This window comes from Hippichthys cyanospilos, chromosome 2 (assembly GCF_059441005.1).
Source record: "Hippichthys cyanospilos isolate Australia breed blue-spotted pipefish chromosome 2, RoL_Hcya_1.0, whole genome shotgun sequence".
In the NCBI taxonomy this organism is placed as follows: Eukaryota; Metazoa; Chordata; class Actinopteri; order Syngnathiformes; family Syngnathidae; genus Hippichthys; species Hippichthys cyanospilos.
The window spans coordinates 11403830-11417068 of record NC_142370.1 but is presented as its reverse complement, the minus strand read 5'-3'; the positions used below and the strand labels follow the sequence as shown (position 1 = coordinate 11417068).

The 13239-nt window shown below is 39.0% G+C and overlaps 1 protein-coding gene across 1 annotated transcript; it reads right to left on the bottom strand.

Moving 5' to 3' along the window:
* Window positions 1-6061: 6061 nt before the first annotated feature.
* Window positions 6062-12890, bottom strand: commd7 (COMM domain containing 7). Its single transcript, XM_088408966.1, has 9 exons — window positions 12754-12890; window positions 12555-12608; window positions 11667-11769; window positions 11226-11282; window positions 10399-10436; window positions 10191-10281; window positions 6829-6878; window positions 6337-6385; window positions 6062-6258 (listed from the first exon to the last, which is right to left on the bottom strand). The coding sequence occupies exons 1-9, from the start codon at window positions 12832-12834 to the stop codon at window positions 6182-6184; spliced, it is 600 nt and encodes a 199-aa protein (XP_088265092.1). The 5' UTR covers window positions 12835-12890; the 3' UTR covers window positions 6062-6181.
* Between the last annotated feature and the right edge of the window lie 349 nt (window positions 12891-13239).

The following is a 13239-nucleotide window of genomic DNA, read 5'->3' as shown; positions in this document are numbered from 1 at the left end:
GCGGCACAAATTCAAAAATTGGTAACTGTATTCTGACTTTAAAAGGTTAAAAAGCTAAAAAGACTAAAACTCTAAATGAGGCTGCCAAAATATTAGGAGCCGCTGTCGGTATGAGGCTGCACAATCACCATATTGCAAAATGAACAGCCTAAAATAGGTTGGAAAAATTAATCACTTTAAAATCAGAAGTCACACTTGTGGGAAACAAAATGGTGTTCATACAGCCACGTGTGTGTCTCTCGCTAATTAACTTGACTGTCAGCGGAAGGTTTTAATTGGAAGCAGTCAGATAAAATGCCCATTATCAGAACATACTGACTACACGCACGCACACACACACTTGCATACAGTTGGAAATTGGGTTTCAGTGCATGAATATGTATATGAATTTAGTTTCCAAGGTTGTCAAAAATTTTGAAACATATCACTTATCTAATGATCAAAATGATCAGCTAACTTTTATACCATGTGCTCCTATTGCCGGTGAAGAATGCTACAACATTGTTAACTCAAAATGCAAACTACACTACATATGTGAGGCCTAATTACACACGTGGTCATGCACATACAGTTGAATCAGCCAAAAATCAACTTCGTTGCATGCTCTAAGGCACAGGTGTCAAACTCAAGGCCCGAGAGCCAGCTCTGGCCCGCCGCATCATTTTATGTGGCCTGCCCCTTCTGAGCAGGTTTAGTGGCCTCGGATTTCAAAATGTGTCGGACTTCTTTGACCTCACAGTCACAATGGCCCTCAGATAGAAATTAGTTTGGCACCCTAAGGTAATATACTTGCTTTACTTTGTCTGTAAATCTATGGTATGCTTGTTTTTAGCACAAATGCTAACAATGACATACACAGTAAATAGGCTAGTTGACATGCGGTCATTTGTCTTTGCCTTCTCAAAAGTGAGCAAAGTATTATCAGAAAACAATGAATGTCACAATAGTCACTTTACAGCACCAGCAACCTCGGCAATACTTTGTATTACTTGTAGTGTATGTGACAGATGAAATTAAGACAAATGTCAACCAAACCATCTATTACAGTAGTAGGAAAGGCAGTTATAAATGAAAATTGACATCATCCATCATTTGAGTACCATGTAAAGCATGATGATGCCATCCAGTAGACATGTTGGTTATTGCACTCTCGTCCTCAGCATTTTCCTCATATGTGGGGTAATAAACATGACTGCGTATTATAGCCGAGGGTTAATCCCCTTAGCTGGTTTGTTTTCGTGTTACACTTACATTACAATGTTGTGTTTCAATTGCAGTGTAACTGTAGAACCACAGGAAACGTGTCAACTTTGTGAGTACAAAAGCATAAAAAAAGAATTAGTATGAGTGCAGACAGAAGCAGACGAGCGCCTGACCAATGTCGGACCAGAAAAAAGTCAAATTTTGCCCTCTAGTTGTAGCAGAAGGTTGAGCAAAATTACACCGAAGGACTGACAATTTTAATTTCGACCGACGATGACGGAAAGGGGGAGGGGCACTGACAATATCGGACCAGCAAGTTGCCCACCTATGGATTTCAGTAGTTTTTTTTCATCCAAAAATGCTTTGCGCTAAATTGAGGCAGAAAAACAATCTTTCATGGAGTACAACACTGAAAAAAGACTGAGAAACACAGCACTAGTGCATATACATACAGTATATCATGTACACGTGTGCACACACACGCACACATACATATCGTGTGCATTTTCCCTTGATAACACACAAAAATACAAGCCCATACACACGCATACAAGCGCGCACACATGGTTATTAAATTGGTCCTGTTCCACGCTGATTAATCGCATTTAATAATTTACCGCTGAACTTTAGCAGAAGTCAAATCACCATGGAAATTGTGTGTGGGTGTGTATGTTTGTGTGTGTGTGTGAGTCTTGATAATTGCCCGATTCCCCTGCTGGAATCCACAGAAACACACACACACACACGCATTCTCACATACGTTTGCACTTGCACACACGCACAGTTGTGTCATGTTTGTTTGTTTGAGCGTTGCGACAAAATCATGGGTGGTACTGTCTGTGTGACTTCACCCCACCCCTCCCCTTCTAAATACGGGCATGCTTCCTGGCCAGTGTTCTTTGTGTGAAGCTGTTAATGAGGTGGTGAGCTTAATGAGGGGCTGGCTGTGCACCATTTGGGGGCGGCTGTGTTGGATGGGAGGGCAAATTGCATTGTGCTACATTCAGACCAAGCATAAAGAAAGAGGTGAGGAAGACATAGGAAAATATGACATATTTAAAAAAAAAAAAAGATCTCTCGGGTTCATTGCATGTGAAATGTGGATTTAGTTGTTGGACTCCTTCTATTTCGATGGGAATGTCACATGCTCTGGTTCAGTGGTTCTCTTTTTTTCCAATGATGTATCAAGTATGAAATCTTTTCAACTAAGAACCCTGTAACCAGTGCAAGGCAATATTTGGTCAAACAAATAAAGACTTTAAACAGTGTGCTGTGCCATTCGTGTCTTATTTATTAAACTTGGAGCAACAGTTTTAGAGGGATCTCAAGTCATATTTTATTCAGTAACTCGGCAAGCTAGGTATAAAATTACTCGTTTCATTTCTGACTTGTCTGCCAAAGTTTTGCATCACAAATTGAAAAAAGCAATAAATTGATTCATGTTTTAATTAATTTGTGTTTAATTTGAAAAAGAACATACCCCCATTTGAGAACTGCTGATCTAGTCTACAGTCCATTTACAGTGGCTTTCACCAACATTTTTGAAAGTGCTATTTTTTTCCAACAACATATTGCAAAGAGCTCTCCGTTATATGCACACTTCCAAAATGGCAAATTATGTATGCTAAAATTCCCTTGAAATAATTTTACAGGGTGTACAGGGTGATCTTGGATACATTTCATGCCCTCATACCTCCTGAACCATGAACCGTAGTGCGATGAAACTGGTACCATTTTAAAGCTAAATTAATTCAAGCTTAATTTACACTGTAAATCACTGTATCAATAAAAGAAATTCCAAAAAGAGGCACCAGAAAGGAAGTTCATATTGAGATGCAATGGTAAATTCATTACGGATGGGTGTTTGGGCCACGGGAAATAATAGGACACCCTTTAAATTCAGATAATAGGATTGTGTGAGTTGGAACTGCCTTTGAGTGGAGCTCCCTGTAAAGCCAGTAGGGACCTCCAGCTTCCTACAGCGATTGTTTGGCATGTATTAAAAAGACGATATCATGTGAAACCTTACAAGATACAGCAAACACACTGAATATGCGAAATGCATGTTGAACAAGTGTCCACGATTCACTTTTTCCAAATTGAAAAACATGCAATGCCATTACGAGATGTGATTTTTTTTTTTAATAATCAGTAGTTTATAAAACCCAAATGAATTCATCTTTAAAATTGTACAAGTTTTATCTTACTACCATAAATAATTCAGTAGATATGAAATGTGCCAAAGACTGGAGCACCACGTACTGTATTTATGTATGTTAGGACAGGTTGTTACGTTTATTTCTCACAATAATTGTCAACAGTGATTTACCAGCGCTAAACATCAATAAGCAAGAATTTATTTCAATACACATTTGCAAATATTAAAATTCTCAAAGAATCGACAAAACAAAGTAACATTGGGAGACTGCTTACTCTTCTCTCTAAATTCTTTTTCATTTTTCTCTCCTCTTAAGTAATAACAGGGTGATGGTTTCTATCATTTGATTTGAAAGCCAGTCCGACTAGTTGTGAGACTCGGCTCATCCAGTTGAAGTCAGGCAACCAAAGCTGAAATGTCTTCTACTGCCACCTATTGACCAAAGTGAGAACTTTACGTTTCAAATAACCCACAGCGTGGGTTTAGTATCGATATCCTCAATATTCTTGACTAAGATATGTAAATGAGAAAACACACTCCTGTGATAAGTATCACGTGCAAATGCCAAGATATTTAAAAATGATGGGCCTAGATATTTTTGTTCACAATTTTGCAGGTCACCATAATAACCGCAGTTGTAAATTGACCCACGGTAAATATCTTTGTGAATCAATCAGATAAATGTAGATGGTGTGAATGTAGACTGTTTCTAAATTAATTCTCATTTCAAAATTTTGCGCACTGTATTTACTTTGTCAACAAAGATCTGGTCAGTGACCAGAGATAGTGTATCAGAGAATATTTGGCATAAAAAAAACATAATGAACTGAACAGTTGCATGAGAATAAAGAATGAAAAAACACACACATTTTGTGACGCCTCCATAGGACCAGCAGAAGGCAGTGTCAGTTTCTTCGCCTTCTCACGGTGTCAACAATTCACATCTTCACACTGAAACGCCCATCAATCCATTTTCTAGAGCACATTGGATTTTGTACCCGATAAAATAAGAACAAAACGATTGTATTTTTTCTCTTTTTTTTTTTTACACGAAAATAAACGTTGCTCAAACGTAACATTTATCAGACTTTGAAAAGCACCATTTAACATATCCTGAACATAGTCATTGAACAAACAATGTTAACATAAACAAAAACTGCAACATGCACTGGGTAAAAGTGCTAACCCTCAAACAAATGATGTTAGACGATCGATCTTCTGGAGTTGCTGAACAAAACACACCTAGAGATGCTACTACACATGTAGTAATGAGCAAGACACATATAGTACAGCGATCTACTGGATTCTTTTTCCACCCAAAAATACTTGGCACTGGTTATGGGGGACATGGTTAAAAATATTTCTCATGGTTACGTCACTTAAAAAGAATGAGAACCACTCTGCTTGTCCCTACTAGTCTTAGTTTTTAAATTATGTTATTATTATTATAGATAGATAGATAGATAGATAGATAGATAGATAGATAGATAGATAGATAGATAGATAGATAGATAGATAGATAGATAGATAGATAGATAGATAGATAGATAGATAGATAGATAGATAGATAGATAGATAGATAGATAGATAGATAGATAGATAGATAGATAGATAGATATAGATAGATAGATAGATAGATAGATAGATAGATAGATAGATAGATAGATAGATAGATAGATAGATAGATAGATAGATAGATAGATAGATAGATAGATAGATAGATAGATAGATAGATAGATCAATTTTATCAAGCCACGCATTCAGTACTGAAAGAGTCAGTGGACCCCATAGGTAGATATTTTCATCAGTTTAGCATGCTTGTAAAACTAACTCCCGCAGGTGTGAACTGAAGATTAGTCTAAATTTAGGAAAAAATTATGGAATTCATCAAAATGTTATTCATGAGGTTTTGGCCGGACGTCAGCAAAACTTACACATGAACAATTCACGCAGTGAGGGAAAAGCGGATGCAGAGCCACAAACCGTTGTCTTGACTGGCACGAACAGGATGTTGACGTAAGTCTGCGCTTCCGGTCCAGCCGGCGTCGGCGTCTGAGATTCTGATCCCGCCGGTACCCTCACCTGGAAGCCTTTGAACTTGATCCACAACTTGAACTTGGTGTTGTTATACTTATGCATGTGGTCGTCGTACAACGGAGCGTGCACGACGAAGTTGTGTTTGCGCCGCGTCACAGTCTTCTTGCCGGACTCCGTGTACGTCCGCAGGCACCACTGCCGAAAGGTCCGGCCCCTGTCCAGGTCCAGGTCCAGGTCTTGGTCCGCATCAAAGATTTAGTCATTCATTCACTGCTATTGACGGTTACGTATAGATGTCACAGATCCATTTTCACTAGGCTGGCAGCGATTGAATTCATTATAATACGTAGCTGGCAAATTCAGAAGAATAAAACTTGCAGCTAACAAAGTTATGCAGAAGAGTATTTAACTCTTTCACAGCCACTGACTGTTACTGATGTCAAAGATCCATTTTTACTGAGCCGCCATTCAATGAGTTTATGTAATTCAAAAAATAAAATACTGCATAGACATTATAAGTGCCCCCCGCCATCATTTTTACACTGTTATGTTGGTTGTCTGATGGACAGGCAACCAGTTTAGGGTGTGCCCTCCCTCTGTCTTAAAGTCACCTCGGATGAGTTAAAGAAGACCCGAGTGAGGATAAAGGGTCTTGCTAACGGATGGATGTTTACTTTTTTTGTGGCACGTCTTTATTATTAGATTATGATGTGCCAAAACATGTAAAACACATATACACACAGAATTGGACATATGAAAAACAAAAGGTGCAAACACCACCACTCAGCTTAGAGAGTCCATGCTTGCTTTGGCTCTCTCCATCTCATGCAGAAAGTTGTAAAACTGGGGGAGGGTCAACTCTGAAACATCCCGAGAAAAGTGATTGAACGTCAACAAACTACCCACAATGCACTTTGTAATCACCCCCAATTGCTCACCCATGTAGATGTTCTCTGTGGAATTCCCCTTCTGGACAACAAGTTTGAGCTGCAACCATGGAACACAAAGAAATGATTTGACATGCATACACAAATTCAAACTATATTATTTGGAGCTCAAAATGCTGGCATTGCAAAAACAAAAAACAAACATGAGGCCAAGGGGTACCCAGATATCTATATAGTGCATCATGCCAATCCCCTGGTGTGACCAGGGGATGGCATGATGCACTAGCAGGGTTTTAAGAAAAAAAAAGTAAAACAAAATGTATTTTATTATATAAATATGCAGTTAATATATATATTTGCAATTGCAAAGCATGGCCACCAGGTACTCGCGCCGCCCTTGCACGAGGCCTGAGTTGCTATTTGTTTGGCATCGCCAAATGACTGTGTGTCAAAAAACAAACAAACAAACAAACAAACAAACAAACAAATAATACACATCATATTCCATTGTACGTTAACTGTGTGGTGTGTTCTTGTTGTTACCTGCAGAAAGATGTTGCTCGTCTTGTGGAGCTCACTGGTGCCGACAGTCACTGTGAAGTAGCAAATATCAAATAAATACATAAAAAATATTGGTATACAGTAATGTTTTACAGCATCACAGTTCTAAACATAATATTGTTATATATATATATATATATATATATATATATATATATTGTTATTCCGTCTTTCACTGGCTCAGTCGATAAGCTCGCGAATGATTTTAATTCGGTTCTTCTAAATTCCCTAAACTCTATTGCGCCGCTGAAACTTAAAACTCGTCCGAAGCGGCGCACTCCGTGGTTTACGGAGGAAACGCGTACGTGTAAACTGTTAAGTAGACAACTTGAGCGTAAATGGCGAACAACTAAACTTGAGGTTTTCCGTCAGGCCTGGTGCGATAGCTTGCTGAAATATAAAGAGGCTCTTAGGCTAGCAAAAACTAATCACTTTTCCAAAATGATTAGTCTTAATAAAAACAACCCAAAGTATTTATTTGAGACGGTAGCGCAGCTAACACAGCAGCAGCAGGTTAATCAAAATTCCCTCCATTCAGCACACGATTTCATGCAATCCTTTACTCAGCGGATTCAGCTAATAAGGGAAGAAATAAAAAAGGCAGCGCCGCTCACCACCTCAACTGTGATTGTTGATGCTAGTTCGGACAATCAGGTTCATGAAAGTCTGGCTACCCTGTCCCAGTTTGATTTAGTATCCCTGGAGTGTCTTACACAACTGGTTAATGCAGCAAAGCCGACGTCCTGCATGCTCGACCCGCTTCCAGGCAAACTCGTCAAAGAGTTGTTCCCGATCTTGGGGTCGTCTGTCTTGAATATTATCAACCTGTCACTCTCCTCTGGCATTGTACCTGAAGCTTTTAAGACGGCCGTCATTCAACCATTACTTAAGAAACCACACCTAGATCCTGAAGATCTCGCTAACTATAGGCCAGTGTCACACCTTCCGTTTATCGCCAAAATTCTCGAGAAAGTTGTAACACAACAGCTTAGTGATTTTATGATAGACAACAATAGATTTGAACTCCTTCAGTCAGGTTTTAGGGCCAACCACTCAACTGAGACAGCCCTAGTAAAAGTGACGAATGATCTTCTCTTAGCCTCGGATTCCAACATCTCATCAATATTATTACTGCTTGATCTTAGTGCCGCATTTGACACTATTGATCATCATATTCTTATAGAACGTCTTAGATCATGTGTTGGTATCTCGGGATCAGCACTTTCTTGGTTCAGATCTTACATCCTGGGAAGGACGCATAGTGTCTCTTATGGCGACGCGATCTCTGAGTCTTTCTCCGTCTCATGTGGTGTCCCGCAGGGGTCAGTACTTGGCCCCTTACTGTTCAACATCTACATGATTCCTCTCGGTGATATTATACGTAAACATGCTATTAGTTTTCATTGCTATGCTGATGATACCCAACTCTATATGCCCTTAGAAATAACGGATCCGTGCAAGTGCAGTAAACTGGAGGCTTGCCTTGCCGAGATTAAACAATGGATGTCTTCCAATTTTCTGCTTCTCAACCCTAATAAAACTGAGATGTTATTTATTGGCCCTGCTCATCATCAGCACCTGCTTAAGAATACCACGCTGAACCTAGAAAACTGTATTATTTCCCAAAGTAGTTCTGCAAAAAATCTCGGCGTGATATTTGACTCAACTCTCTCCTTTCGAACACATATTAATAACATGACAAGAACGGGGTTTTTTCACCTCCGCAATATAGCTAAAATTCGCCCTATTCTTTCTCTTAGCGATGCAGAAACATTAATTCATGCATTTGTTACGTCGCGCCTAGACTATTGCAACATTTTGTTTTCTGGCCTTCCCATGTCTCACATTAAAAGCCTGCAGTGTGTACAGAATGCAGCGGCGAGACTATTGACAAGGACGAGAAAGTTTGATCATATTACTCCGATTCTAGCTGACCTGCATTGGCTTCCAATACACGTGAGATGTGATTTTAAGGTGTTGTTAATTACTTATAAAATTTTACACGGTTTAGCTCCTTCCTATCTCGTCGACTTAGTATCACCTTATGTTCCGTCCCGACAACTTCGATCGCAAAATGCCGGTTTGCTATCGACCCCACGGGCTAAAAAGAAGTCTGCGGGATCAAGGGCATTTTCCATTCGCGCGCCAGTACTATGGAATGCCCTACCTATGGAAGTTCGCGCAGCCACCTCGGTAGAAATCTTTAAATCCCGACTAAAAACACATCTATACTCAAAAGCATTTAGTTAAATTAGCCTGTCTGCAGCCTTCTTCTTTTTTCCTGCCCCCCTCTTCCGGCCGGGAGAGGGGGCTAGCTAGATGGTGAGGGTTGACTTGACCGCCTCCATTGGGTCCTGCGCTGGTCGACCATCACGGGTTAGGAGTCTAGCCGTCTGCGGTCCACCTGGCTGGAATGCGGGATGGTTCCTGCCCAATGGCTTTGCCTGCTGTCAAGACATCACTGCACTATATAGCACAATATGTTTTCTGTAATTTATATTGTTTCTGTGTTCGGTACATGCAGCATCCACTTCAACCTGTGGGCCTGGAAGGGGGCTCCTCCCACCTGTGGTCCCTTCTGGAGGTTTCTGATTTTCCCCAAATTGGGGTTTTTGAGTTTTTCCTTCCCCTTCTGGGAGCTTTGACAGGGGATGCTGTTGTGTACCTTACATTGAAAAGATGTCTCTGTATGACCTCTTTTCATTCTGTGAAGCCCTTTGAGACTTCGGTGATTTAGGGCTATATAAATAAAATTTGATTGATTGATTGATTGATTGTTATTAACATTGCATGTGTGGAATATGAAGTCGGCAGCATATCCCGTTTTTATTTTATTTATTTGCTTTAAATTGGTGGGGAGAGAAGGTGTGTACGCTCTCTTGCCACTTGTCCTCAACTGAAAATTACATCACAGCTGCTCGGGCCAATCGACCAATCACAGCTCATCTGTTTTGTTTTGTTTTTGTTGTTGTTGTTTTTTTTATTTGGTCATGTTGGTAAACTGAGCTGTGATTGATCATGTAAACGTACTGACTGTCGCAAGAGTAAAAGGTGGTTGTTAACATGATATGGATCATGTTTACTTGATCCAAATATTGCTCTAATTATTAGTTTATTGATACAGTAATTTACAGTAATTCATATTTATTTGAAGAGGTAAAGTCAAAAGTGAGTCACTGATTTGTTTTTTTCTCCCCACTGACTGATTGTAACACTTTTCTGAAACACTGTATTAATATTGCATACAATTGGAAACAATGATCAGAACAATAACTACAGTATACACAATTACAATGTTTATATCATTATGAGAGACATTACTATAATTTTATGATTCATCTCACCACCAAATTTCCATTCCATGTCCACCAGCCGGTTGACAGTCAGCGTCTGCTGCACGGCCATTCTGCACAGCGTTGCTCGATGTTGTGCCCACTGCAAGGTCAGACAGGCATTAGTGGGGCTGAAACCCAAGGGAGGTCTGGCTTCAAAGTGGGGGAAGGTATTTGTGACAATTCAGTATGTCCACAAGAAGGGGAGAAAAAGTGAGACCTGTTGTGAAAAGTGTGATGCCTTGTCCTCGTGAAGTTCTGCAGCAGAAAATAAAAATATTAAATAATACCATTCTTTGTGAAGATTGAGATATATTAAAAGGATCTTACTGACTCACTTAACAGTAGTAATAGAAGAAGTTAGATTTATTTGTTTGGGTCAACATGACCAACGACGTATATAAAAAAAATGTAAAAGTGAGCCCAATTGGCTAGACAGGCACCATCTTGCAGCCCAGCCTGTGTGACGGACACTATGGATCACAATCCTTCTCAAAATATGGGGTGCATTATTAGTGTAATTGCACATCTAGGGAATAGGGTGGTACAATGGCATTCTCGTTGTCAAAGTCTGCAGGAAGTACACTTGGTCAAAAATGATTCTAGTTGGACTAAGGATTGATTTTTTTTTGTTGTTGTTTTGATTTCAGGCACTTGAAGCTATTATTTTCATAATCAGAATAGGTTGTAACCTGTACAAATCTTGTAAAACGTAAACTTAATTTGATATTTGTTGAAAGTCTATTTAAATGGCATTTTTTTCCTTTTTTTGAAGTAGGGATTTAACGGTACAATTTTGGGTATACTTACGCATGTGACCATTTGTTGCACTGTTTTTTTTTATTTTCTTTCCATTAAATTATGACTCATAAAAGGCGACTGAATCAAGCACCAGCGACAGCGAGGTATGAGCTGCAAAATGGCAAATTTCAGCCAATCAAAGGCTGTAGTGGGACACACGCTCAGTATGTACAGTGCTGTTAATTATATTATACTCCCACCTAGAGCGGCACAATGAATAGGGTTACAGAATTTAATCACATATACCTAAAGTCTGCAGATCTTCTTTAAGCTGATCGGCTGTCAAGTTTCTCTTCATAGCACCTGAAGAGGAAAAACGCAAGCTTGTGTGACATTCAAGTTAAGTTGGAATGATATTGGGGCCATACTGTAAAAAAGAGACAAAAAAAAAAACAACACTATGAGAATAAAGTAGGATATTTCCAATAGTAAAGTCAAAGGTTAGGAGCAACAAAAGGTGAGAATGAGTCAAGTATTTTCAAGATAGAAAAAAACGTGTGAATTTGAGATTCATTTCGTAATGCTAAAATTCTAACAAGAAAGGATAGAAAATAACAAATGATAGAAATGATGTGTATATTTTTTAGATTAAAGCCAGAATGTTATGAAAATCAGCATATATTTTCTGATGTGTTATGCTGTGTGTGTGTGTGTGTGTGTTTGTTCTTTTGTGCAGGTCAAGTTCACCCTGCTGCACGAGGATGACGCTCTTCATGAGGTTCTTGAGCGGGCCCAGGCTCATCCCTTGTTCACTTGCAAAGTCACTCAGCTGATGCATCAGCCTTTCTGTCTACACATGCACAGAAATACAATTATCTCATACAATTATGGTAATAGTTCAACTTTTTTAATGGCTCTCACTTCTATTCCAATGGCTTTCAAGTCTACTAAAGCACTTTTTTTTCCCTTCAAAATTTGCATTATCAAAAATATATGTATCCTTTATTTAGGGGCATTTTTATGTAACTTTTGTACACAAAAAATTATATTAAAATAAGTGCGTACTTTTGTATTTTTATATCCAAGAGCAACATTGTTAATGTATTTTTAAGAATGAATACTCTAACTCGATTTTATAAGCACCTGAGCCTCTTACTTGACAGCAATTTAATTAGGGAAGGTCTGAGCCAATCACCTGGATTGTATCGGAGTGTTATTACAATCCGATACTTAAACACAAACTATATTTTACCGTTGCAATCAAATGTATTTATCTATTGGGTGATCAGGAGGTGTACTGTAAACTTGCTATTTTTAGAAGTCTGAATCAAGACAATTAGATTTATGGAATCTCAATTTTTACAGTGATAAAAAGTAATGGCTGATCCTTGATATTGCAGTATTGGTATCAGTATCTGACACAAAAGAGTGGTATCAAGCCATCCCAAATTTTGATATTCCTCACAATTGGTGTTAGTCGGTGTTACGTGTTTTTCTAGGTGGTACGTGAGTATACAATGTTTGAAAATCATTCTGCATAGCACGACATTTGTGTTGGTATCAATTGTCTACATTTCTACAAATATCAAACACACATCTTGTGGCGTGTGTGCGTGTGCGTGCGTGGACGTTTACCTCTTTTGGTTCTAACAAAAACTGGAAGAGAATTTCCACCAGACGAACAAATTGCTGTAAATCAACAAAGGTTTTGTGATGAGTCGATCAACGTTGACAAGTAATGGACGGAAGTCTTGTGATTTAACGTCCCTCGCTCGCTTCTTTATACCTTTATCAAAGTGAGCCAGACCTCCGATAAGACATTGCGCGCATTTACCTGCTCGTTAAATTTGTTGAGGTTGTGGAAGTCGCCGCTGACAGAATGCGGTAAAGCATCTTTGGTGAAGTGAAGCTGCATCTTTTCAGGACACCTTTTTTTTTAACTTCGATTTAAACCCGGAAAAGACTGAAAAACTGACGAGCTCAACTTCCGGGTCATCACGCACGTGCGCTATCTTACGTCAACTTTGCAGCCATGTTGGATGTGTCAAAGTACGTATGAACGGCGCGAAACATTATTTTAAAGTTCCGGGGGACAAAATAAAAGACGATGGACACTCTTGAATTTGGAATTCGGGAGTTATTTGCCAATACTTTATACATTACATTACATTACATTACATTCAAACAGCAAAAGACGACCTGTTTAGAATATTGCGTTGAGTTTACAGTCGACAAAAAGTAATAAGATTAATGAAGCAGGATATCGTGAATACCCTTTTCGCTATTTATCTTCCAATAACTGAATTTATCAAAATACACA

What these genes read in the sequence shown, in the direction of transcription:
- commd7 (XM_088408966.1), bottom strand. Translation starts at nt 12,834, where the DNA reads ATGCAGCTTCACTTCACCAAAGATGCTTTACCGCATTCTGTCAGCGGC. An exon ending in CATCACACTTTTCACAACAG is followed by an intron (nt 10,282 to 10,398) that starts GTCTCACTTTTT and finishes CTGACCTTGCAG; the next exon opens with TGGGCACAACATCGAGCAAC. An exon ending in CACAGAGAACATCTACATGG is followed by an intron (nt 6,259 to 6,336) that starts GTGAGCAATTGG and finishes GGGATGTTTCAG; the next exon opens with AGTTGACCCTCCCCCAGTTT.